The sequence below is a fragment of the Balaenoptera musculus genome, chromosome 1, assembly GCF_009873245.2.
Source record: "Balaenoptera musculus isolate JJ_BM4_2016_0621 chromosome 1, mBalMus1.pri.v3, whole genome shotgun sequence".
NCBI classification, from domain to species: domain Eukaryota; kingdom Metazoa; phylum Chordata; class Mammalia; order Artiodactyla; family Balaenopteridae; genus Balaenoptera; species Balaenoptera musculus.
In genome coordinates this window covers 28555523-28582707 of record NC_045785.1, presented here as the reverse complement: position 1 = coordinate 28582707, position 27185 = coordinate 28555523, and the positions used below count along the sequence as shown (strand labels likewise).

The 27185-nt window shown below is 50.0% G+C and overlaps 3 protein-coding genes across 9 annotated transcripts in view; 2 read left to right on the top strand and 1 right to left on the bottom strand.

Moving 5' to 3' along the window:
• Positions 1–2014, top strand: part of PSMB2 (proteasome 20S subunit beta 2) — a 39847-nt gene extending 37833 nt beyond the window's left edge. The window contains exon 6 of the mRNA XM_036824084.1: positions 1779–2014. Coding sequence (XP_036679979.1) covers positions 1779–1886 — 108 coding nt within the window. The 3' untranslated portion in view covers positions 1887–2014. The remainder of the gene's footprint in view (positions 1–1778) is intronic.
• Positions 2015–7155: 5141 nt separating this feature from the next.
• TFAP2E (transcription factor AP-2 epsilon) lies at positions 7156–26031 on the bottom strand. 2 transcript variants are annotated; one of them, XM_036845636.1, is made up of 7 exons: positions 25104–26031; positions 24320–24778; positions 23680–23731; positions 12333–12555; positions 10864–10982; positions 10162–10303; positions 7156–8356 (listed from the first exon to the last, which is right to left on the bottom strand). In XM_036845636.1, exons 1-7 carry the CDS (start codon positions 25128–25130, stop codon positions 8074–8076), a joined length of 1305 nt encoding a protein of 434 aa, XP_036701531.1. In that variant the 5' UTR covers positions 25131–26031; the 3' UTR covers positions 7156–8073. The 2 variants fall into 2 exon arrangements, with proteins under 2 accessions (XP_036701531.1, XP_036701542.1); XM_036845647.1 differs by lacking the exon at positions 12333–12555 and having other exon boundaries at positions 7158–8356; positions 10864–11013; positions 25104–25612.
• Positions 24785–27185, top strand: part of KIAA0319L (KIAA0319 like) — a 120445-nt gene continuing 118044 nt past the window's right edge. For all 6 annotated transcript variants that reach the window (XR_005019183.1, XR_005019182.1, XM_036845573.1 and 3 more), the window contains exon 1: positions 24785–25112. Coding sequence is in view for 4 of the 6 variants with exons in the window: in XM_036845573.1 (XP_036701468.1) it covers positions 25105–25112 (8 nt within the window). In the remaining 2 variants the exon portion in view is untranslated. The remainder of the gene's footprint in view (positions 25113–27185) is intronic.

Sequence of the window (27185 nt, the reverse complement as noted above, 5' to 3'; positions counted from 1 at the left end):
GCAGTGGTTAAGAATCCGCCTGCCAATGCAGGGAACACGGGTTCGATCCCTGGTCTGGGAAGATCCCACATGCTGTGGAGCAACTAAGCTCGTGTGCCACAACTGCTGAGCCCGCATGCCACAACTACTGAAGTCCTTGCGCCTAGAGCCCCTGCTCCTCAACGAAGAGTAGCCCCCACTCGCTGCAACTAGAGAAAGCCTGCACGCAGCAACGAAGACCAAACGCAGCCAAAAAAAAAAAGTCTGCTCCCTTAACAGTACATAAGTTTGGGAGGGAAAGCCTCTGCTGGGAATTCAGGAGGCCATAGAAGGAAACTAAGAGGCTTTGGGCAGTAGGGGAGAGTAGCCCTTAGTTTATGAGGCCAGCAACACAGGCCCTGCCCATTCCAATACTACTCCTAGGAGTCTAAGGCTCTGGGGTATGAATGGAAGATGAGGAGGAAAAGAAAGTAGCTCCTGTAGGCTTTTTAATTCTTTTACTGTTCTTGTAGCCTAAGGATGAACTTGAATTCGTGGTCTAGTGAGAAGAGAGTAGGAGGTTGAGAGCAGGTGGTAGCATTGGACAGTAATGTCAGTTTGCCTCTTACACAAGCCTGTCATTTTCAGTCCATAGTGCCCCTTTTTCCTCTTGTTTGTAAATCCCCTTTCCAAAGCAGAAGCTGAGAATAAACTCATGTGCTTTTCTTATTAACCATTCAGCCAAGAGGCCGTATTAGTCCAGCAGCCCCAAGTGTTGCAAGGGGCTGCCAGGAAGAAGCCACTGGAATATTGACTGCTTTGAGACTTTATTCCCCAAGGATCCTAAATATGATTATTTTATAAACCCACATTTCCTTATTGTCACCTTTTCTTGATCTTGGAGCTTGTTTCTGGACACAGGAGTCATCAGCCAGAGAGGACTGTAGAAATGGAAATGGTTGTTGCTGTCCAGTCCTCATCTGTAAAGGAGATGGGAAACATCAAGAGAGGGAGGGCTTAGGCCTGGAGAGGGGTACATTTCCAGGATATGCCCCTAAGGGAGCACGTGGAGCTTTGTGCCTTCTATCTAGAGATTAAGTGAGGTGTCCAGGAAGAGTCGCCCACAGAAGCAAAGATTTCCTCCAGCTGTGTTTCTCAGTAATCTCCAGCCAGGTTAATGGGGCCGTCTGGTTTTATGCACATAGACCACAGCTCCTTTGGAACAGCCTCTCAAGCAGAGAGTCTCATGAAAGTCCAGAGGTGTTTCTTTAATGACAGGTTAGCTTGTATTGGAGGAGACAGAAGCAGGAGTTGTTCCAAGAGTAGTTCTGAGGCCATCCTTCCCACCACCCCCCAGCTATACACACAAACACACACACATCTGGTCCTTATAATGTGGGCGGGTGACTGGAGCAAACTCTTGGGACCTAGGAGTACATGGCTTTGGTCCAAAGCTTATTCCTAGGGCAGTCGCTCCTTGGTTGGCTTGTTACCTTGAGACATTTTAAAAGAGAAGTCTGTGTTTACCAGGCTAATTGGTGGCAAATTGTGAGGAATAGAGCATTAGATTGTCTCATTCTTCATCAGCTGGCTGACCAGAGTCAAGCCCTCAGCTCTTGCTCACTACCTTCCAGTCAGCCTCCACCTGCAGTTGGGGCTTTCCTCAGTGTCCTAGTGCCAACTGCCTCCAATGGGATACCAGCGCCACAAAAGCAGAGATCCATTATCTGCTGATATGCCCAGTGCCTAGAACAGAGCCTGGACCACAGTTAGTTCTCAATAAAAATTTGTTGACTGATTTCCTTCATGTTTCTCTGCAGCTCCAGAAACGCTTCATCCTGAATCTGCCAGCCTTCAGTGTTCGAATCATTGACAAGAATGGCATCCACGACCTGGACAACATTTCCTTCCCTAAACAGGGCTCCTAACGTCATGCCCTCCCTCCCACTTGCCAGGGAACTTCTTTTGATGGGCTCCTTTATTTTTTTCTACTCCTTTGACGTGTGCTCTCCATAGATGGTTATTTTAGAATAAAGCTGACTGTGGATAAATTGAGTGCTCTGGGTTGAGTCTCAGTGTACCTAACCTCACCTCAGGAAGGACGTGGACGGAGGATTGCCTGCATGGGACTTTTTGCCAGGACTGTCTTTCCTCCTGCCCCTTTCCCTTCATTAATGCTCTGATTGTCCTTTAGCAGCTGACAGCTTGCTTGCTAATGTTTCATTCCCTCTAAAGCAGTGGTTCTTTATTGCCCCTAATCTTAAACATTTTTAACTTAATTAATTTGAATAGGTAATACATGTACCTATAGATTGACATATATACACTAATATGTATAAAATAAGTAACTAATAAAAAGCAGGTGGATAGCACAGGGAACTCTACTTCACTTTGCTGTACAGTAGAAACTAACACAACATTGTAAAACAACTATACCCCAATTAAAAAAAAAAAAGAAACGTAAATAAAAAGTAAAACTGTAAAACATCTAGAAGAACCCCCCCCCAAAAAAGTAATTGTTATTGGGCCATTAAAAAAAAATGCAAACAGTACAAAAACACACAGTAAAAATGTTTCTCCCATCCCTGTAATTTAATCGCCATCTTCCCTTCCCAGAGGAAACTTCAGCTATTAATTTCTTATCTAACCTTTAAGAGATATGCTGTTCTTGTATAAAATATATGCATGTACATGTCCCTTTTAAAAAATATTTTTAAGTGTTTTGCATATTGCTTTTTTTCATTTAACACTCTGTTGGAGATTGTTTTTATATCAGTACCTAAATAGCTACCTTATTGTTGTTGACAGTTGCATAATATTCCATGAAATTGGTGTACTGTAGGTGGTTAACCAGGTATCTGTTTTACTTCCTAACCTAGCTTTTTGGAAATGAGTAATGTAGATGTTTTTTGATTGGTGCCACTAAAACAGTGGTTCTTAACCAGATGTATGTATGAGTCACCTGGGGAGTTTTCTTTTTTAGTCTACATGATTAGGCTGCATTCACTCCCGGATTCTAACGAACAGGTTTGGGGCCTAGACTAGGAATATTTTTTTAAAGCTTCTAATCTTAGGTGATGATAGAGAACCACCAGATTGAAGCTTTTTTGGAGCAGTGGTCCTCAAACTTTAGCATGCATCCCAACTTCCTTATAAACACAGCTTGCTGGGTCCTACTCCTGTAGTTTAGGGTGTGGCCTGAGATTTTACATTTCTAATATTTCCAGTTGATGCTGATGCTGCTGGTCTGGGAACCATACTGTGAGCACCATTTGGTCTTAAACTAAGGTAAGCCCTACTTTATTCCATTCTGTGCTACTCTTAATACCACATACAATAGGTTTTTGGTTTATCTGAGGCAAAATATATCATCTCTCTAAGATTCTCCGTATAGATCAGCACATTTGTATTAACAGTATTGGATTAATATCAAATTGAATGTCGTACACTTTTTAATACACCAATGGTAAATGATTTATACCATAAGAAGCAAGCTAATCATTGAATAAATGGGCAAAAGAGATGATTCACATGACCACAGCTGGTTCATCATCAAACACCACCATCAGTATGCATAGGTGTGGGCTTTTGGCTAGATTCCTGAATCTCTTTCCGAGGCATCTATTTTAAAGCTCCACAGGTGATTCTTATGCTTGCCCCAGTTGAGTGCCACTACTAAGGCATGAGCAGTCCTGCTTCATGGTTTTCCCATCTGTAGAATGGTCAAAATTGTATGAGGATTCCATGTGCAAATATAAAGCATTTGGAACAGGGCCTGGTATGTGGTAAGTGCTCAGTAAGTACATAATTATTGTTAAACTTGTTATTCTACATCCAAGCCTCACCAGGAATGAAATTGTTCTCTGCCTTTGAATATAAGTGTCCCCAGGGCAGTCTCATAGGCAAGCCCGCCAGCCCACCCTGACTTCCAGTCTGTTTTCTCCAATCCAGATGTCTTTTCTGAGCTCAAGATACACTTAATTCTAGGTATCTCACCCTCTAGTCATAGGGACATCAAACTCAGCATGTCTAAATCTGAGCCTTACCATCAGCCCCCAGCTCCCAAGTGCCCAAGCCAGAAACCTAGGCATCATTTATCTTTGATAAGCTTATTTTGCAATAAATTTGGTTTTGCAGAAAAGTTGCAAAGATAACACAGAGTTTTCTTATACCCCTCACCTAGTTTCCCCTGATGTTAACATGTTACATTTGTAAAAACTAAGAAGCCAACATTGGTTGGCACATTAGTATTGATATTAACTAAACTCCAGCCTTTATGCAGATTTCACTGATTTTTCCACTAATGTCCTTTTTCTCTTCTAGGATATGATCCAGGATACCATATTGCATTTAGCTGGGCATCATTTTTGATGCCTTCTTTATCTCCAACCTTCACATAGTCACCAAGTTCTGGCAGTTTTACTTCCTAAATCTTTTTTTATTATTACTCAGTTTTATTGGAGATAAGTTTTATTTTATTTATTTATGCTTGCTTTACCTTCCTAAATCTTTTAATGAAAATCTCCATCTCCATTATCTCAATTCCCCGACCAGGGATTGAACCCGGGCCATGGCAGTGAAAGCCTGGAATCCTAACCACTAGGCCACCAGGGAACTCCCTTTCTTGGATTTTTTTTTTTTCATTTATTTATTTATTTTTGGCTACACTGGGTCTTTGTTGCTGCGCGCAGGCTTTCTCTAGTTGTGTCAATCAGGGGCTACTCTTCATTGCAGTGTGTGGGCCTGTCATTGTGGTGGCCTCTCTTGTTGTGGAGCACGGGCTCTAGGCACACAGGCTCAGTAGTTGTGGCTTGCGGGGTCTAGAGTGCAGGCTCAGTAGTTGTGGCGCACGGGCTTAGTTGCTCCGTGGCATGTGGGATCTTCCCGGATCAGGGCTCGAACCTGTGTCCCCTGCATTGGCAGGTGGATTCTTAACCACTGCGCCACAAGGGAAGTCCCTCTTGGGCTATTTTAACAGGTTCCTAACTTCTCTCTACTTTTAATCTCCTCCCTCTCCAGTTTTTTCTCTGTACTCTCAAAATTGGATCATCCATTCCTCTCCTCACTTAAAACTTTTCTGATGGTTTTCCATTGCTTATAGAATAAAGCCCACCTTTTTGGTTTGACATGCTAAACATTTCATAATCCTTTACCAACCCAGCTCCCCAGTTTCCTTTCCCTCTTCTGTACCTCATAAAGCCATGACCCAACTGAATTGATATGGCCTCAGCATACATTTTTTACTTCACGCCTGTATATATATATACCTACTGTAAGAAGGGTAAGCATTGCTTCCTGGAACTTTTCTTACAGGTATGTATATATGTATGATTGAGTCGTGACGTAGTGCACTCTGATATTTTCTAATCTGTTTTCTTCTACCAGATTTTGTTTTTTTTAATGCCAGCTATGTCCTAAATCAGTTTCCTCAAGTTTGAAAAACACTGGGAATGCACCGATGCTTTAACACTCCTGGCCAAACACTGCTCAGAATGGTCTCCCGATTGGTTCCCATCTGCTTTCAGGTGATTAATACACAGAAAACAATTTATTCCTTCCCAGGCTTGGGGTGAGAGGGGATAGGTTGGAGAAGAGAGCACCTGTTTTGCCTTAGGGTAGGGAAGCTTAGCTCTGACTAGTGAAGAGGTTAGGGAGGCTGACAAGGAACCCCTAAGAGATGGAAGAGGGTGCTGAAATAGTTTAAGTGCCATATGTCTTACCTCATTTAATCCCCTCAACTTCCCATAGTCTAAAATAATTTTAGTAGTAGAATGTCTCTTGCAGGCCCACGGCTTTCGTTAAAGCAGAACATAATTTCAGCCTTTCCTCCAATCCTCCTTTCATATGTGTGGGCTGAGGCAGGGAAACTTCTTGGGAGAAGAAATCACATCTTTGGACCTTTCCCCTGGGAGATGACACCCAGACCTTTCATTTCTGCAAAACACCTGACCATCTGTCTCTGGCAGCACACCTACAAAGAACTGGGGGAAGAGAATTCCAGGCAAAGAGAACGGTAAGTGCAGTGGCCCTGAGGCATAAAAGTGGCAATTTGAGGAACAGAAAGGAAACCAGTGTGGCTAGAGCAAAGTGAGTGATGAAGAGAATAGTTTAAGATATGGTTGAAGAAGTAGGCAAAGTTTTGATTGTTGCAGGGCTTTAGTATGAAGGTGTACCAGTGAAAACAGAGAGACCAGTTGGAAGACTATTGTAATAGTCTCGAGGACTAGGGTGGTAGCAGAGGAGATAGAAAAGGATGTGGACTTTCTGATGGATTGGGTGTAGGGAAAGAATCAAATATGACTCCCTAATTTCTGGCTTGAGCAACTGGGTCAAGAAGGTGGCGAGGTCAAGATTTGAGTACTTGAGTCAAGTACTCCATTTTGGACATAAATAGAAGAGAGAATTTCAGAGAAGAGCAAGTGGTCAGCCATGTCAAATGCTGCTAAGTCCAGAAAAAGGGCCTTTGGGTTTGACATGTGGCCATTGATGACCTTGCTGAGTGGATTTCCATAGGCTGGTAGGGATAGAAGACAGATTAAAGTGGTTGAGGAGTGAATTGAGGGTGGGTGAGGAAGTGGAGGTAGGGGTGTAGCAATATTTTAAAAACTCTCCAACTGCAAAAGAAGTAAATGGGGAAAGGATTTATGTTTTGTAAGGTAAGAGATCATAGAATATGTGTCCTTTGGGAAACGATCTAGTATAGATGATTCAGTAGAGAGGGAGAGAATAAGGTGCAGGAAAGAAAAATGGCCTCAAGAATGAAATCCTCAAGGAGACAAAAGAGCTGGATTTGAATGAGCCAGATAGACACACATAATCATCAGCAGCATTCATATTGACACACATACAGACCCACCACCAATGGTCATGTTAACACATCACACAGACCTAATAGCTGGACTGACACATTCACACACAGGCCCAGTAAGTCACAGTAATACACATACAGCCCCCCCCAGGATTCACTACACACACACACACACACACACACACAGTAGCCACACTGAGAAGCCAGATAGACCCACCATCTGTACCCCCTCACACACAAGTGCCCACAGCCCACTCCGAGGTTTCCCCCTTATAGTCCCCCTACCACTCTATCCCCCCCCCCACCCCCCCACCCCCAATTCCCAGGCCCTGCCTCTCCCCCGTGACCTTGCCCTCTTGGGAGGCAAATCCAGGCCTGAGCTGAAGAAGGACAGGGAGAGCTTCATATCCAATGAAAAGGTTTTATTAAGAGAATGAGAAAGCAATCTGAGAGTTGGGGAGGTACATTGACTGCAGGGTCAAGAGAAACAACAGCAAATACAAAATCCCAGCAACAACCTCAGGGTCCCTGACATCTTTCTTCCCTCCCGGCCCACCAACAGCCCTTTGCGAGGAAAAACACCCTCTCCATCCTGGTCCAGCTGGACATCTTGGTGCAGAGCAGAAGACATTGAAACAAGAGTCCTCAACTCATGGGGATAAATAAGTTGCACTGAACATTTTTAAGCTTTAAATTACAACATAAATAAATAGGACAGACAGCAACAGGACTGAAGCACAGCCTGGATTCAAGTTATCCAATTTGTGTTTATCTTCTCTGTTCCTTGAGGGCCCCTCCTGCCCACTTCTTTCCAAGAGTGGCAGGGGTCCAAAGAGCCCACTGGGGCCTCCCGCCAGCACCCCTTTTCTGGGGGTAGGAGATTCTGGGATGAAGGGCACCAACTCCTCAGTAGCACCTCTGGTTTGTTAATTCCTCTCCTGCTGTTAGTAAAAACAGCAAGGCCTTGGCCTCTAGGAGCACCCATCACCCTAATGGGCACCCTAATGAGCAGCGCTGGCCCCAAGAATCAGGCTTTTCCATGCAATTTCCTGTCCAAGCCTTTCTGAGCAGTCAAGGGTCAGAAAATTGCACACGCGAGGCAGACGCCTGGGCCCTTATCTACAAACCACCACAGAGGCCACCTCCCCTTACTCCAGCCCAGACGCCTAACTCATGGGTTTCTGGAGGAATGTTCTCTTTGTGGCCTGACTCCAACCCCACTTTTTAATCCTGTCAGGCCCACCCCCAGGAGCAGAGACCTCATTTCAGACCTTGGGAGCCCCTTAGGGATGGGGTGGGGGAAGCAGTTACTTCCGATGTTTGGCATCCTTCTCCGAAGCCTTGGTGTCACCATGCCCACTGCCTGCACTGCTTAGAAACATCTTGTCCAGCCCCTTGAGTGACTCCAGCAAGTAGTTCTGGAAGGCAGTGAGGGCAGCACAGATGGCAGGCCCGCCGAAGCCATGGGTGATGAGGCTGAAGTGTGTCAGGCAGCTCTGCACTCCAGGCTCCAGGATGAGTGCTGGGCGGGTGGTCCCCAGTGGTGAACGGTCCTGCGCCATCAAGTCTGCAAACTCCTTGCAGATCTGCCTGGTGGGGGAAGGAGGGTCAGAGGTTAGAGGACAAAGGTCTGAGTCCAGGGAAGGACCCACCACATACTGGGTACTTTATATACATTTTATATATATGATTGCTGACCCTATAGTCTACAAATGATGATCATACCCGTGTTAGAGAAAAGTAAACTAAGGTTCAGAGAAGTTAACTGATTTGCCCAATATCACACAGCTAATAAATAGCACATGCCAATACCCTACGATTTCTTTTTCTGTGGGTGTCCTGCCCACATTCCAAGTCCAGCTCAACTCCTACCTTATCCAGGAAACTTTCCTTGATTCCCTCTCCTACTGCCACCTCCACCCAAAACAGCCAGTGCTTCAAGAGGTTTGTCTATGAAATTTTTGGGGAACAATCCAGAATCTGCCTTAAATAACTGAAATAATAGCTAGCAGTGAACATGAATTGAGGCCTGGATGCTGTGCCAAGCACACTGTGTGTATCATCTCACTTAATCCTCACAACAAATCTATACTGTTATTATCATTCCCATCACATGGAAGAGGAAACTGGGTGGATTCAGACAGGTTAGATGACCTGCCCAAGTGACTAGGCTGGGATTTGAATCCATCTCCAGTTTGCAGCCATTATTCATTTCTCTGTGCATCCTGTATGTGGCTCAGGCAGGAGAATCACTTGTGTCTCACCTGTGCATCACCAAGGAACCTGGTCAGCATCTTAGACATGACTGGGACCCAGGAAGTGCTTGATGAGTTAGCTGATTAATGAGTGAGGTGAGCCCTGCCCTAGACACGTTTCTCCAGCCCCAATATGAGCAGCCTCAAAGGCCCCATGAGTCATGGCAGTCCCATGAGTCTGTGATTCCAATTCTGCCTAGGGGACTTGAGGAAACCTCGAAGGCGGGAGGATGGAGTTGTGATTTGAAGGACTGTGTTAGGTGGGGGACTGGATGGTGTTCTAAGCAGAAGAGCAAGCCCAAGGACAGGAGGGCAGGAGAGAGCAAGTGGGTCAGTTGGAGTGGGTGGAGTTTGTGCAGACCAGATTATGGGGGCCCTCAAAGGAGTCTGACTTAATAGAACGGTGGTTTTCAAACCCGCCCCCGTGTCTGTCTCTTCTTGCAATGGGACCCTTTCTAAAAACTAAATCTTAATGGAACACGAGTTCATTAAACAGGCCCTGCGGCATCCCTACAGAACCTAGTTTGAAAATCAATTGCAGTAGCAGTGGGAGCCATTGAAGCCTCTTGGGTAGGGATCAGTGCATGTGCAGGGAGGCTGGGGGAACAGAGGGGCGCTGGGGTGAACGTCCAGGAGTGAGATTGGGAGACCAGAGTTGAGGTGGCATGAAAGTGGTGGTGAGGGAGGCATCAGTGAGACTTGCAGAGGGGTCAGGTGTGAAGTAAGGACAAAGGGGGGTCAACCCAGGGGTCTGGGTGGGTGTTGGTGCCCTGATGGAGGTCACTGGAGCAGAGGGGCTGATTGGCAAGGCTCAGGCAGGGGGAGCAAGGCCAGAGAACCTCAGACCCATGACGGGACTGGGGCTGGTGGTGCCCACACATGGACTTATGTAAGCCTGTCTGTGACACTGTGCTGATGTATAGAATCCAGATATGTTCACATGTATCCATGTGTGCCCTGTCACGTGCACAGCATGGAGCCTAGGTGTGCCTGTGTGCAGTGCCGCATGTACCATGTGTACATCACATGTACACGAGTGGTATCCATTGTGCCCATGCTTGGTGTCTGTGTCTGTGCATTGCACCAACATGTGCCTGTACACGGCACCCATGACAGCCAGTGCATGGCGCCCTCACTCACTTGGCGGCCAGCAGCATGCTCTTGCGGCTGTGCAGTTCCCCAGGGTCAGCGTGCTGGCGGCACAGGTACTCGGCAGCTGCCTTGGCTGGGAACTCGGTCTCACAGACGTAGCCAAAGTCTCGGGCCAGGTGTACGGCCTCTCCTAGGAGGGAGGGGAGGCAGAGAGATGAGCCGTCACTACAGCCAGGTGTACCTTTGAGCCTGGAGCACGGCCTTGACCCTCCAACCCCTGACCGGCGCCATCCTGCTTCTATATATATCTTCTCTTGATTCCCCTCTCAGCTCTAGACGCAACCCCGCTGCCCTCCCTTGGGGCTACCTCAGATGGGCTCTGAGCTCAGGGGTGGAAGCTGAGCCCACCAGTTGTCCCAGAGCCTGAACTCAAGGTGATCGAGCTGAGAGTCACCAACCTCCAAGGAAGGGACTCTGACCCCCTCATCTCTTCACCACATCCAAACACTGGCCACTCTTCCCCCCATACACACACACACACACACACACACACACACACATGCTCTCTACTGCACCAGCACATGCACATGTGTGCTTGCATATACACTTAAAGACTGTACACATATATCACACACACTCCTTACTTATACATGGTGCACAGAGAACACACACATGACTAAACACACCCTCCTGCATTAGAGACAGCCACACACAGTCACACTGGATGACACAGGTCCCCTCGGGCCTCACCCTCTACTAGTGAAGTCAGCAGTGTCACATTGGCGGCCTTGCGACGACCAGCTGGCAAGTTGAGCCCAATCTTCTCCAGCCGTTCCCGCAGGCACCGGCCCCCATTCTTGGACTTGGCCCTTGCCATGCACACAGAAAGACAGACACACACTATGAAGACAAGATGAAGCATGTACGCTAAGTGACCCAACAGGGCCTTGCTGCCTCCACCAACCCTGCTGAGGCTTGGGTGTGGCCCTGGGGACACTCTGGGGTCTCTATTTACCTGATCCCAATCTCCTCCTAATCTCACTGGTTTTGCAGCCAAGACGGGAATGGGGGGCCTAGCATGCAGCTCCAGGAACCCCTCACTTCTCCCTAATCCTCTCAATAACAGGGACAGCCCAAGGTGGGGCAGGATGGACCAGCATCTCAGGGGCCTTTTTCCCACCTGAGCACACCAACACAGCTACCCAGGGACACACAGGGAAACACACACACATGGGGAGACACTGTTACACACACAGCTGCCCAGGGGCACATAGACACATACACAGATGAACACACACTGAGGGCCAAGAATAGAGACACACACACCAATAGAGACAGACACACAGACTCAAACACCCAGGGACACAGTCAGAGACACATGTTCACACCAAGTCAGGATCCCAGGGACATTTGTACAGACATTCACGGACTCATACAAGCCGCTCTGGGATGCTCAAAGAGACCAGGAATAAGGAGATACTCCCACACCTGCACAGATGCAGCCCCACACAAAGGTAGACAGGTAAACACACATATGTCTAGCTCCACGTGCGCATGCAGTCACACACACACACAACATACACAGAGTAGAACACTGTAACCAACACATCTCACTAAAGGTAACACAGGAAACTCACACTCACGGAAACATATACTCCTGCCCACTCCTGCACCACATACACACACACATGCACACATGCATACACACAAACACTATCCTCAAAGCTCATAGCCCTGAAGCAGAAATACCCTACCCAGGCACAAGGACATGCACAGAGAGAGGCAGACACAACTATGAAGACAAACCATGGACCCCATGCTCCCCACCCCAAAACACACGCATCAGAGAGGCCTATACTGACACAGGGAATGGGCCTTAGGTCCTGGGGATCCTCTTCCTGAGGGATGGGGTGAAGATGGCACTCTCCCTTCCCCAGACCCAGCCTTGTCTGTCGTGTCCAGTGTGGGTGAGTCCTCCATCCCTTCTCTGTACCCAGGGCTCCTCTCTACCCCCGACCCCCAAGCCCACAGACCCGTGGGAGCTGCTGAAGACCTAGGCCTGCCCAGAGAGCATGCACAATTCCCCAGGGAGACTGAGGTGGAGATGACCCTGTGGCCTGGGGTGGGGCCGGCCCCTCTCCGATCCCCTGAGAAAGTCTGAAACGACCACACATTTTAGCTTTGGCACTGTGCAGGAAGTTGTGGGCTGGCCTTCCTACCTGCGAAGGACACCACCCAGGAGAGAGGCATTGAGGCACTCGGGAGGTGAGAGTCGCCGCTGGACCTCCCCCACTGTCACCTTGTACTTGGACGTCGAGCTGAGCAGAGAGAGCCGGCCTGGCACGGAGCAGAAGACCTCACTGGGGTTCGTGATGCCGCCAACCAAGCTGTCTTTGGCCAATGAGAGGGCCGAAAGGCTGCTGGCTTTGGAGGGGATGGGGACTGTGAAGCAGAAGCGAGAGCAAGGGAGAGAGAGACAACACTGAGCCAGGGGCCACCGGACACGGGCACTAGCCAGCTGTGGCATGAGCGCATTGCTGAAGCACCAGCTGTGTGCTGGGCCCCGTGCTAGCATGCTGTGCACACACAGCTGCATCTGTATGTCCCAGCACCTTTCGGAAGGAGGTTCTACTATCCCTGCTCTACAAGGGAAGAGACTGAAGCACAATGAGGTTAACGTGACTCACTCTAGCTCACTCAGCTAATGGGTGGTAGACATTAAACCCAAAGTTCTCTGGCTCTTGAACTCCTGTTCTTTCACTGAGTCAGGCTGGTTCCCTGTTAAAACTCAAACAGCTTCAGCAGTCTTGGAGTTTTGCCATGTGTAATCAGAGAGGGAGTTGGAAATAAGGAAATGGAGTATGAGCTGGAGGCAGGATTCCTGGGTCACCGCAGCAGAGCCCAGCCAGATTTGTGCAATCACAAGCAATCCCTGATTACCCCTGCTCACTTGTGATCCCCATGTCTCACCCACAACCCCAGATCCCTGAGGGCCTTGGACTCCCACATCTCTGGGACAGGGAGGTTATGGCCCCATTAGGCCTCCAGCCCTGGCCCCTTTCCTGCCAAGTCTCTCTGGGATGGATGCTCAAGGAGACCAAGAATGAAGAGACACACCCTATCACCCCCCTCCCCAAATGCTCTCTAATTATCTACTAATATCTATGAAGGACAGGGAAGGAAATCTGAGTTTATTTTTTAACACCCATTTGGACACTCTTGGCTCTAAAAGAAAGTTCTTCCTGCAGTCTAACCTCCATTCTCCTGCTAAGCCTCAGGGGGAAGGGAGAATGACTGAGGCACTTGCTTCCCCTTGGGCTTCTCTTCTTTCAAGGAAGTGAGAGCCTTGGTAGAAAAGGCAGGCCTTGTGTGTTTGGGGAGGGGGATCAAGTGGGGAGCCTGAGGCCAATAGTCACTGAGCACTCACCATACAGATAACCTTACTGAATCCTCAGAACAACCCACCAGGGGGCTATGTTTATTATTCCCATTTTACAGATGAGGAGACTGAAGCCCAGAGAGGTGAAGGAATGTGCCTGAGATCACTCAGCTGGTAGACTTAGTACCAGTAGCAAGCCCTGGACTATGGTCTCAAAGGCAGCACTTGGCCCTCCAGTCATTTGGCAAATATTTGCTGAGCACCTGTGTGCCAGGAACTGTGCTAAGCCTTGGGAAGGCAGAGGTAAGCAAGGCTGGCCCAGTCCCTGGCCTGGCAGAGCCCCTCCAGCTTTTCCCTCTCTGGATGCACATTCAAACCCTCCATCCCATCGCCCAGCCAGAAACCTCAGTGAGGCCCTCCACACTGCCCTCTCCCACCACATCCCATCCATCACCACGTAGTAGGGCTTTCTTTTCTCCGCGTGCCCTGGAGGCAGCCACTTCTCCAGGTGTACTGGGATGCTCACTCATTTCCCACCTGAATTTCTGCACAGCCCCTGCTCCAGAGGGATCTTTCTGAAACACCCATCACTCCCCAGCCTAGAACCCGTCAGTGCCTGAGAATTAAATTCCAGCTCCACAGCTGAGCAGAATGATGCTGCCTGTCCTTCAGTGAGTGCCAACTATATACCAAGTGCTTCACAGTAACAGCTCTGTGGAGATGCTATTTTCTGTCCCCATTTCAAGATGAAGAAACTAAAAGTTCAAAGAAGTTAAGATAGTACAGCAATAAGGAGCAGACATGGGTCTTGACCTCTGACAATGGACTTTAAAGTTCACATTCTTAACTGTCATAGTGCCCTCCTTCACCCTCCTTTGTGGTCCGGCCCTGCCTACCCCTTTTGCCTGGTCCTCCATCTGCCGTTTAGGCTCTCGACCCACGCTGACCAATACAAATATACTGTAAGGCACATATATAAATTTATATTTTCTGGTAGCCCTATTTTTAAAAAGCAACATGTTAATACCAATTTTAATATATTTTATTTACCGCATATATAAGAATATTATCGGGACTTCCCTGGTGGTACAGTGGTTAAGAATACACCTGCCCATGCAGGGGACACGGGTTCGAGCCCTGGTCCGGGAAGATCCCACATGCCGCGGAGCAACTAAGCCACAACTACTAAGCCTGCACTCTAGAGCCTGCGAGCCACAACTACTGAAACCCATGCTCCTAGAGCCCATGCTCCACAACAAGAGAAGCCACCGCAATGAGAAGCCCGCGCACTGCAACGAAGAGTAGCCCCCGCTCACTGCAACTACGGAAAGCCCGCGTGCAGCAACAAAGACCCAACACAGCCAAAAAAAAAAGAATAAAAATTTTTAAAATGTTAAAAGTAAATAAAAAATAAAAATATTATCACTGAAACATACAATCGATATTTTAAAAATTATTAATGAGCTATTTTTTTTTTAATTTATTTTATTTTTGGCTGCGTTGGGTCTTCATTGATGCTCGTGGGCTTTTCTCTGGTTGTGGCGAGCGGGGGCTACTCTTCATTGCAGTGCGCGGGCTTCTCATTGCAGTGGCTTCTCTTGTTGTGGAGCACGGACTCCAGGTGCGCGGGCTTCAGTTGTTGTGGCTCGTGGGCTCTAGAGCGCAGGCTCAGTAGTTGTGGTGCATGGGCTTAGTTGCTCCGCAGCATGTGGGATCTTCCCGGACCAGGGCTTGAACCCATGCCCCATGCATTGGCAGGCGGATTCTCTACCACTGCGGCACCAGGGAATCCCTTAATGAGCTATTTTACATTCTTTTCTTGTACTTGGTCTTCAAAATTCAACACGTATTTTACACTTATAGCCCATCCTAATTCGGACTAGCCACATTTCAAGTGCTCAATAGCCACACGTGGCCTGTGGCTCCCACAGTGGACAGCACAGTTCTAGACTTCAAAGGGGGGAGCACAGGAGTTAACATAAGTAAGTGAGATGTGGGAGACCTGCTACTTGGCCGAGTGTTACCATGCAGGATACACCAACATTGCCGTAACTCTTGGTTTGTTTGTTTTTTGTTTCTGTTTTTGCTGGTGAGACAAGGATTTGAGATTTCTAGGTGAAATCTCTGGATTTTTACTTTATTATTATTTTATTACTATTATTTTTTGGCCGCACTGTGCAGCTTGTGGGATCTTAGTTCCCCGACCAGGGATTGAACCCATGTACCCTGCAATGGAAGCATCCTAACCACTGGACTGCCAGGGAAGTCCCTGGATTTTTAAACATTGGCAACTGATTCAAAAATTTAAAAACCCAGGACAGGTCAAATGGAACGTGTGAAGCACCACTTGGGATGCGGGACGACTAGCTCACCAGTGTGTGGGCTCTTTAAGCCCCGCAGAACTGCTAGCTGTCTGTCTCAGGCGCCCTTCTCCATTTTACTAAGCAGGGCCTCTTCCTTCTCAAGCCTCAGTCCGGGCACCACCCCCAATGCAAAGCTTCCTAAGGTCTCACCCTCTGCTCCTTTTCACCCTCTGTCGCTGTCCTTACCACACTGAACCTCATGTCTGCTTCCTCCTCTGTCTCCCCCACCAACTGGGAGTGCCTGAGAGCAGGGTCTTGGCACAAGGGGGTGTCAGTGAATGTGGAATAAATGAGTGAAGCAAGGGCCCTTGAAACGTGGAATGGTAGAAAGAGTGAAGGCTCACAGCCAATATATGCACGGGGTGGGGGTGGGGAGGGTGGGTAGGGGAACCTCATTCCTTTTTTAGCAATTGATGGTAAAACTGCCCTTCCTCCCTGGGTCGTCCCTATTCAGGCACCAGCGAAGGGCCAACAGGTCGTGGATGGGGCTGAGTGGGAGAAGTGGAGAGGTGGGGGGAGGTGGAGAGAGTAGCAGCACACACCCTACCCCAGGCAAGTTCCCTGTCCCCAGAGCAGGGCCAAAGCTAGGGTGAGGCAGGTGAGGTGCTTGTCTTGGGTGCAAAATTTAAGGAGGCACCAAAAAACTCAGCAATCAAGACAAACAGTATTTTAATGCAATATTTTTAAAAGTAAAAATTTAATGTGAAAATCCACGGTGACACAATATCACAAATTTACACAGAAGCAGGCTCTGATCCTGCTCTTGCACGACCCTGCCTCACTCCCCTTATCCTAATCCCAGCCTCTGCCCCAGAGTGAAGAGCAAGAATGTCCTGACCCAACAGACACACTGACACTGGACACGCAATAGCAGCCATGCCCCCCACCCCCACCCAGTGTCTCCCGGGCCCGTGCACGGGCTCCCTCATCACCTGTGTCCCTCTGCCTTGGGACTTTCTGGGGTGATGGAACTATTCTCTAACATATTTCATATCTTGACTATATGTTTACATTTGTCAAAATTCATAGAAATGCACATCTAAAAAGGGTGAACTGTACTATATGTAAATTATACCTCAAGCTCGACTTAAAAAACTAAAACTATGAATTAATAAATTAACAAGAAGGGCAAAGTGACTGTCCTCTCTCCCATGACTCCTAGCCAGAGGGAATGGTCAGAGGAACAGAAAATTCTTCTCTCCCCCAGCAGCCTCCTCTATCCAGCTTTTATTAAAATCTGGGGACACCTGAGGCCAGGCACTGTGAGAGGGGAGAGAGATCAAAGCTGGGTGAAGCTGTTGGTGCATGTACAAACAGGGACATATGTGAGCACACGTGTCACACAAACGTCTATACATAAAAACTACATGCCCTGCCATAGAGCACTGAGGGTGAGACTGTGCGTATGCACACTTACTCAACAACAAATACTGAGCCCCAGCTACAGACACATAGGCTCTGCCTGACTGTTGCAAGAATGTGGCAACGCGCGTAAGGATATCTGCAAGTGCTTTTGCTCCTGTTGATATATTTAAACAGAGAGTATATGCCAGATTTATGCAAACATAGGTGCGGCTAATGTAGCGCATGACAGGTGGACATGTGTTTGCGTATACGAATTACAGACTTTGTTACTTTCCCCACTTGTCGGTACCCTTTTCCTCAGAGCCTCTTCCTTCAAAAATGACAGAGGTTTGGAGGCCAGGGTTAGGGAAGCAGGTAGCCTGGGACAGGAGCAGTCATGAAGGTGGGAATTAACTAGCGCAGATTGCAAAGCAGGGACCGGTGTTTGTCTCCCACACCACAGTGAGTCCTAAAGCTGAAGTGGTCTACCCATGGTGTCCCCCTGGTCATGAACACAGAAGCCATTCACATGTACACACTCCTACAGACATAGGATTGTCCTACCGACAGAGCTCCTAGTTAGCCAATCTATCAGACAAGACTCTCACACACACACAAGTCTACACACTCTGTCCACAGGTGGTACATATGGTCTGACCACTGATTCTGGGGAGTGTGCAATAGACTCTGTTGGAAAGTTGGTTAAAATTGCAAGTCTTTCTAGAAGAAAATACAGGAGAAAAATCTTTATGACCTTGGGTTAGGCAAAGAGTTCCTAATATAACACCAAAAGCATGATCCATAAAAGAAAATAATGATAAACTGGATTTCATCAAAATCAAAAACTTTTGCACCTGAAAAGACACTATTAAGAAAATGAAAACACAAACCATAGACTTGAAGAAAATATTTGCAAATCCTGTATCTTATCAGGGATGTGTATCCAGAATACATAAAGAATACATAAAGAATTCTTATAATTCAACAGTAAGATATACAACCCAATTAGAAAATGTTCAAAATATGTGAGTAGACATTTCACTTAAAATGATATATGAATGGCTAGTAAGCACATGGAAAAGTGCTCAACATCTTCGGTCATTAGGGAAATGCACATTAAAAGGATACTGAGGTACCATCAGGAAGGCTATAATCAAAAAGACAGACATATCAAGTGCAGATGACAATGTGGAGAAACTGGAACTCTCACACTTTCTTGGTGGGAATGTAAAACAGTACAGCCACTTTAGAAAACAGCTTGGGAGTTTCTTTAAAAAATTAAAGACAAACTTACCATAAAATCCAGACATTCGACTCCTAGGAGTTCAAGAGTGGTGAAAACGTTATGTCCACACAAAGACATGTGTGTAAATGATCATAGCAGCATATTTATCCTAGCCAAAAAGTGGAAACAACCCCAGTGTCCATCAACTGATGAATGAATAAACAAAATGTGTTACATCCACATGATGGAGTACTACTAACCAATAAAAAACGAGTGACCTACTGATACAGCCTACAACACAGATGAACCTCAAAAACATTATAAGTACAAGAAGCTAGATGCAAAAGTCAGCATATTTATATGTTCCATTTATATAACATGTCCAGTATGTGCAAACATGTAGACAGAAAGCAGATCAGTGGTTGCCTAAGGGCTGGAGTGGGAATTAATTACAATTGGGAATGGAGGAATTTTGGGGGGTGTTAGAAATGTCTTAAAACAGACTGTGGTGGGCTTCCCTGGTGGCGCAGTGGTTGAGAATCTGCCTGCCAATGCAGGGGACACGGGTTTGAGCCCTGGTCTGGGAAGCTCCCACATGCCGCGGAGCAGCTAGGCCCGTGAGCCACAATTACTGAGCCTGCGCGTCTGGAGCCTGTGCTCCACAACGAGAGGCCGCGATAATGAGAGGCCCGCGCACCGCGATGAAGAGTGGCCCCCACTTGCCGCAACTAGAGAAAGCCCTCGCACAGAAACGAAGACCCAACACAGCCATAGATAAATAAATTAAGAAAGAAAGAATCCTGGTCAAAAAAGGTGATGATTAAAAGAAAAAAAAAAAAAAAAGGTGATGATTTAAAAAAAAAAAGAAATTGTAAGAGGCTATAAATACTTGTTGATTTAAAAAATAATAATAAATAAATAAATAAATTTATTTTAAAAAAAAACAGACTGTGGTAATGGTTACACAACTCTATAAATTTACTAAAAATCATCGAACTGTACTCTTCCAATGGGTGAATTTCAGGTATGTACACTTTACTTCAATCAATCAGTTAAAGAAATGAAGTTCCAGGGCCATAATTCCAGGGATTCTCATTCAGTAGATGTGAAATGGTGTCCAGGAAATCTGCATTTTTTAACAAGCACCCCTGGGGATTTGATGCATGTGGTCCCTTAGATCACACTTAAGGTACCACTGGTCCAAAGCCTGGGGGGAAGGGGCAGCAGGAGGAAGGCAGACAGGAGGGGTCGTGACCCTCCTCCCAGCCCACTTGAGTCCCCTCATCTCCCCAGTGGGACCTGCTGGTTAAGTTTCCTTCTCACCAACTGCTAGAGGGTTTCTTTTATTTTTTTAATTGAGGTATAGTTGATGTACAATATTATATAAGTTCCAAGTGTACAACATAATGATTGACAATTTTTAAAGATATAGTCCACTTATAGTTATTATAAAATAATGGCTATGTTCCCTGTGTTGTACAATATATCCTTGAAGCTTATTTACTTTATACATAGTAAGTTTGTACCTCTTAATCCCCTACTCCTATCTTCCCCCTCCCCTCTTCCCTCTCCCCTAGAGGGTTTCTTTTAAATATAACTGCTACGGTTCACTGCTCTGCTCTATGCTGCCCTCAGGTACAGTCCACAGTCTATCTGCATGGGCACCGGTTTTTTAGTCTCATTCTGGGGCCAACGGTAGCCTGGGAGGCAAGTGAGGCAGGGTTGTAGAAGTGCAGGGTCAGATTCCGTCTTTATGTAAAATTTTGATATTTCGTTTATTGTGGATATTTTTTGCATTAAAAAATCTTAAACATATTGCACTAAGATGTATTATTTATCTTGATTACTGAGCTTTTAGGCGCCCTCCTAAATCTTGCCTCAAGTGAGTTCCTCACTTACCTCACCCCAGTCCTGGCCCTGCTTGTAGATTCACCTGGAATCCCAGAAACTCCCCATCTCCCTTTTCTTTCCTCAGATCCAGGGAGAGCAGAGAATTTACATCATCCCCTGTCCTGAGACTGGACAACAGAGCCCAGCAGAGAGGGATTCCCCACCCCCAATTAGGCAACTACCTCCTCTCTTCGGAGGAAAGGAGGACTATCTCAATTCTCATCCCCAAACCACTCCCCTCCAGCTGTGACTGTATAGCCTGAAACCCACGGAGATTTTTAACCTTTTTAAACCTGTCTGGCCTTCCAAAGAGAGGGCATACGCACGTGCTGTTCCTAATGGAGTGAAAGTAGCTCGGCCCTTTGTACACCCCCTCTCCAAATGCACTCAGACTTCAAAACCGTTCATTCAACAAATCTCCTGAGCACCTACTGAGCCCCCTGCTGTCTCTCCTTCAGGAAGCCTCCCAAGTTCAGGCACTCACTGCTCCTCTTCTGAGCTCCTACTACAAGGTATACAGACCCTGTTCACTGCCTTTCTTGGCTGGGAAATATTCCTGTCCATGTCTGTCTCTCAGGCCAGTCCCGCCTGCTTTCTGTGCCCCTAGGACAGGTCACAAAACTGAAAGTGACAAATGTGGGCAGAAAACTGAGGGCTCCCCACTTCCCTTCGGGTCAGCCTCAGCCCCATCTGCCATCCTTGCCCCACTCAACCCTGGCTACGACGGGCTGCCGACCTGGAAGTGTGTGGTGGGGCGGGGACTTCGCCTCCCCTCCCCTGCGTGGAGTAGTGAAGATTTTACAACCTCCCTGGACGCACTGTCGAAGTCGAGACCCGAGGCCTCCCTGCGGTAGCAAGGCTGCTTCTGGTGCAGGGCTGGGGCCGCCTCCCTTTCACAACCTAGGACTCCAACCGCCCGTGACACAGCTGCCCCTCCCGCCAGGGCCGGGAGGAGCTGGAGGAATGAATCCTTTGCTTCAGCTAGCCAAGAACGACCTTCTATAATTCCAGGGCCCGGGTCTGAGTGGGATGGTCTTCCACCGCCCCTGGTAGGTGCCAGAGGACTTCAGGACTTGACCGGGGCTCCCGATGCCTTCAGAAGGGCCTGAGGGCGAAGAAGGACGCTAATCAACTGCGCCCGAGTGGCTGGCGGCGTGGCCGGAGTTCCGCAGCGACTGCGGAGGGCCCGAACGAAAATTACCCGCCGCGTGGGGCGTGGAGGCTCCAGGGCGCAGGGCTCCAACCGGGCCACCTGCTTAGCCACAGCTGGGTCCCCCGCCCACGCACCCCGCCCCGAGGTCCCGACCTCGCAGATTGGCTCTGCCGCAATGACCCTCTCTCCTCAAAGGCTCGCCACGCCAGCCGAAGGACAAGCTCGAGACTCAGGAACCAGCCTCTTCCTTCCGTTGGGAGCCCCGGCTCTCGCCCCTCCCCTTTTGCTGCATTGCTCCGGGCTGTGACTCGACGTCCGGGTTGGGGCCCCCAGGGCGCAGTCCCCAGCTCAGGTCGCCAGGCTCCACTGGGCCACCGACGGGCTGACACTGGTGTCCGGCTGGTGTGCGCGCCCGCGTCGGCGACATCCCGAACAGCACCAGCGCCCACGTCCAACCCCCACCCGCCGGAGCCCGTGGGCAGCACTCGGGACAGTCCGGGCTGCACTCACTGTGTTCTTTGGGGATCCCGGCGCACCCCTAGGACCCGGGATTTATGAAAGCTGATGTCCTTTGAGAGAAACTAACTCGAGGCAATTTTGGTTCCTTCTTGGTAGCCAGTCTTTTGTCCTGGCTCTGGCCAGGGGATTGGGGTTTAAGGTACTCAGAGCCCCACCTGATCCTTCTACCCTCCCCCAGGGCAGAAATCCCCAAGCTCCTTCCCAAAATGCAAGGTCCTGGCCTCCCGGAGGGAGTCAGTGAGCCCGAGCCCCCGTAGCCTGCGGAGCCAGGGCAGGAGTCAGAACTGGGGATCAAGACCATGATTGAATCTCCGGGTGGAAAGCACAGCGGCAGGCTCTTGCCGCTGCAGACCGAGCTCTCCCGTCGGGTTCAAAAAATCCACTAAAGCAAGGCAGCGGCCGCCAGCAAGGAGCTGGCTCTGAGTGTACACCTCTGCCCGGACTGCAGGCAGCCTCCCCAAACCCCCAGCTCCACGTAACAGCCCCAATACCTGGAGCCCCCTTCTCCCAAGTTCTGGGAGGCCTGTCTCCTCATCTTCCCCACACGTACACCAGGTGGTCCAGCTAACTCCCAGCCCCAGGTAACTCAGCCTCAACTCCTGAAATCCAGCTCCCCCCAACCCCTCCCCGGGACTCAAGGAGGGCAAACAGAGCCCAGGCTTGAATTCACTCGTTTGAAAAACAACTTGAGCCAATCCCGGGGGGAGAGCAGTGCCTGCCCCAGGTACAGCAGGCTTGTCTGTGCCTCCATATTCCTCTCTGCACCTGCCCCAAATTTACCACTGGGCCTCTCTGAATCTCTGTCTTTCTCACCTTTCCCTGTCACAGTCAGAACTCACAAGCCCGAAAATCCACTGGAGGGCACATCTCAAACCCCTAGCTTTTCCAAGGGCAGAGAGACACAAACATCCTGAAAATACACAGGGAGCAACCCTACATGCTTAAAGATCTTCAGTGCCAAAGAACAAATTCTGGGATACAACAGGGACCCTGACCCCCATACACATGGAAATTACACCAACATAACAGACACTTGTCACACACTCACAGCAAGAGACACCAAGAAATACTAGGAAAGCAACATATAGACATGTACAGGATCCCAAACTCACATAGACACCAACACCCAGGCCCTGACCTTCCTGCACACAGCCCGACACAATAGTCACACACCAGCTCCCCTAATCCTAAACTGCTAAAAGAGGGGGAATCCTCAAGGCCCCCCAAGGTCCTGCTAGGAAGGGAGGGGCAGAAAGCACCAGACAGGCTAGGAAATGGTAAGGCTTGGTAAAGTGGAAATCATTTAACGACATCCATGGGAATAGCACTCCCATTAACACCTCTTAGGAAACAGAGAAGTGGTTTAACTCGTTTTGCAAATTAACTCTAGATCCAAAAGAGTGCCCTCACCTTGGTGGGGAAAGGCCAGGCCAGCCAAGTGAGTGTGGTGGGGCTCCTGCCCACCTCAGACTGCCGGCTCTGGGGCCAACTCACCAACCACCGCAGCTGCCCAAGCTCTGGCCAGGCCTGCAGCCTCCGCAGCCCCTCCACTGGGCCGTAAAGAGTGACCGGTGGCCACTGAGCTTGGCGACGCACAGGAGGGACACGCCACAGGGGAAGAAACTGGGTCTGTGTGCTGGGGCCTGCACCATCTCGCCCGGTTCTGCCCTGGCAGATGCACGCCATTCCTTACCTTTCTTGATCACGGACTGGTCCAGGAGGCTCATTCCCGGCTCGTCCATGGCCTGCAAATAGGACAGGGTGGTGGTAAGGACGCTTGTAGATCTAGTCTCCTTTCGCTTCCCAAGCCCCTGCTGTCCCCGCTCCCTGTCCTGTCTGCTTCACCAAACGCGCACCACCCGTCGCCTGCGGCGGCGACGGGCGGGACCAGGATTCACCGGCGCTCCACCATTTGCGGCTGAGTTGGAGCCCTGGGTGCCTCGCCATGCCGTGCAAAAAGGGCATTTTTGAACCTTAGACAGGCAACTCCTCCACTTCGCTTCGCTCCAGGCACAGGCTTCTCCAGTAGACCACGACTGGGCATAGGTACCCTACGTTGCCCAGCGGAGAGAGACAGAAGTGGTTCAGCCCCTGCCCATTTACTGGGCGAAGGGTCGCCGCCATCCAGGCACCTGCTCACGGACTCAGTGCCAGGCCGCCCGAAAGGCCAGGCAGCGTCTAACTCAGGACGTGGGACGCATCCTGGGAGTCACGAGCAAGAAGTGGCAGGCTGGGAGAAAAGTCGGGTTCCTGCATTGGTCACTCTTTGCCTCCAGCCAGGTCCTAAGTCACCGCAGCGGATGCTGGCCCATCCCGGACCCTTCGGGCCTCACCTGCAGGTCCTCCAGGCCCGGCGGCACCGCCAGCCCGGGAAGGCCGAGGGGCGCGTCGGCCAGGCCGTGCAGGAGCCGCGGCACAGCGGCGGCGTAGTCGCGGCGCGGGTCGAGGCCCAGGGCGCGGACGGGCGGCGCCAGCAGGCCGGGCGGCTCTTCGTGGGCGCGGGCAGCGGCGCGGGGCGCGGCCCAGGCAGCCTGCGGAGGCTGCGGCTGTGCCAGGGGCGCCAGGCCACCGTACGGGTCCCCGGCCAGGTGGGGAAAGGCGGCGGCGGCGTCGGACGCCTGGCCGTAGGGCAGTGGCGGCTGCGGGTAGGGCGGCGGGAAGTAGGGCGGCTGGAAGTCAGCGGCGGCGGCGGTCGGCGTGTGGCAGAGCTGCGGCGCCGACCCGTAGGCCGCCTGGGGCAGCGACGACAGGCGGGCCCCGCTAGCCGCTGGGCCCAGCCCGTCGGGGCGCTCCTGGGGAAGAAGAGGGGGCGCGTTAGGCGACCCATCGGCAGCTGAAAGGACCCAGCCCGAAAGGACCCTCCGCAGCTCCCGAGGGGCCAGCTGCCGTCCTGCCCGCTTCCCGGGGCCCGAGGTCTATCTCTGAATGACCCGTGGGCGCGGGAGCCTTGGGCTGGGGACAGCGGTCTCCGGCGCGCAAAGTTCTCAGTGGGCGGAGTCGCCGTGGCCCCCTCCCTCCGAAATTTCGTTGGAGGAGGAGGTTCGGAAGGTTCAGCACTCAGGCTCCCGGATCCCCGGTCCGGTACGCCCCGGTGTCACCGGGCCCGAGACTACTCACCATGGCAGAGTAAGTGTGCACCAGCATGGGGCGGGCAGCGCGGGGCGCGAGGCGTGGCGGCGGCGGAGCCCTCGCCCGACGGCGAGCTCTGCGGGAAGAGGTGCTGGGAGCCTGCACGGCCCGCGGGGGGTCACTTTGCGATGGCGGGGTGCAACCCAGCCCCGAGCCCAACAGGCATCGGGTCCTCAGCAGTGGGCGCCCCTGGGCGGGTCCATGGGGGCGGGATGTGGGCCGGACGGGCGCCGATCGCACTTGGAAAAGTCGGTCAATGGGCGCCCAGCGCCCGCCCTTCTTCCTCTGAACGCAGCTTGCTCCATGCACTCCAGTTATAGTGGCGGGGGCGCGCCGGGCCTCCGGGGGCGCGCATTAAAGAGACACGCTAGGGCCGCTTTCTCCCAGCTCCCCAGCGACAGCCCAAGAGGAGGCGTGGCTTTGGCGCAACCCCCTGGGAAGGATATAGGGTTGTGATTCCAACCTGCGCTGGTCTGATCGCTTTCTAGGCTCGAAGCTCCCAGTCACCTTGAAACAGAGAAGGATTCGAGGCTGGGACATAGGGCCCTAGTTTGCTCTCGGCTCTATTGCACCTTTGCCTTTGAGCAAAGCACTACTCCTCCTCGGCCTCAGCTTCCCTGTCTGTAAAATGGGTATCAGTCCTTTCTCTAACCGCCTCACTGGATTATGGATGAGGTGGGCAGTCTTGAAGGTGGAAGAAGTTTGCGAGCTGCAGACTCAAGCCTGCTGGCTCATGTGCACACATATGTCAGTACCTGTGTGTGTGTGTGTGTGTGTGAGTTGGGGGCCATCACAGCCTCTCTGCACGTTTCTGGATCAAAGCCCCTCTGAGGGTGCTTACTTCACTCAGGCTTCCCCCAGCTGGTAACTCCCACTGCCAAGCCAAGGTCTGAGGAAGTTGGAGACACAAACTGGCCCGACAGAGAGAGTTGCCTGACACTGGGGTTGGGCATCATGAGTTCCACCTGAGAAGGGCTCAAGATATTTCTGAAGCCATGAGGGCCTGGACTGACTGAGTGTGGGCTGGTCTATACCCAGAGGATGTTGAGTGAAGCTGTGTGTAACTGACATCATGTGGACCGTGTGCTATCATCACACTAATATGCACAGGCTGTGTGTTTGTGTGTTACCATGGCAGGCACTGGCTGGCTCTCAAGCATGTTCCACTTCCTGCAGTCACTCTATCTTTCCTTCAAAACCCAACACTCCCTTCCTAAGGAACAGGGACAAGGATTACAGAAAGGGAAATGAGAGGAATGCTAAGGGGAATGGGAATTAAGAAAGCAGATGGAAGGTGCTAAAAAAAAGTAATAAAAATTAAAATTAAAAAAAGGAAGAGGCTCAGACCAGGGCAGAGTAGAAATAATCACAGCAAACATTACAGTGTGCCAGACTCTATGCTAAGTACTTGATGAGTATTGAGTTATTTAACTCTCACAACAGCCCTATGAGATAGAAACCCTTATCACCCTCATTCTCAGTTGAGAAAAGTGAGACACAGAGAGGTGACATGACTTTCCCAAGGTCAAGGTGCTAGTTAAGTGGCAGAGCTGGGGTAGTCTGCCTCTAGCCTCTTTCTGGGTTCAGAATTACTATTCTATATTGCCTTAGACTCAGGTGCCTAGAATTTAGTCCTGACTCCGATGGACTGTGTGATTCTGGGCAAGACCTTTTTCCTCTCTGACCTCAGTTTCTGCAACTTCAACAATAACAATAAAAAAGTATGGGAAAGGGCGCTTCCCTGGTGGCGCAGTGGTTGAGAATCTGCCTGCTAATGCAGGGGACACGGGTTCGAGCCCTGGCCTGGGAAGATCCCACATGCCGCAGAGCAACTAGGCCCGTGAGCCACAACTACTGAGCCTGCGCGTCTGGAGCCTGTGCTCCGCAACAAGAGAGGCCGCGATAGTGAGAGGCCCGCGCACCACGATGAAGAGTGGCCCCCACTTGCCACAACTAGAGAAAGCCCTCGCACAGAAACGAAGACCCAACACAGCCAAAATAAATAAATAAATAAATAAATCAAACATATGCATCTGATTCAAGATCCTCATTTAAAAAAAAAAAGTATGG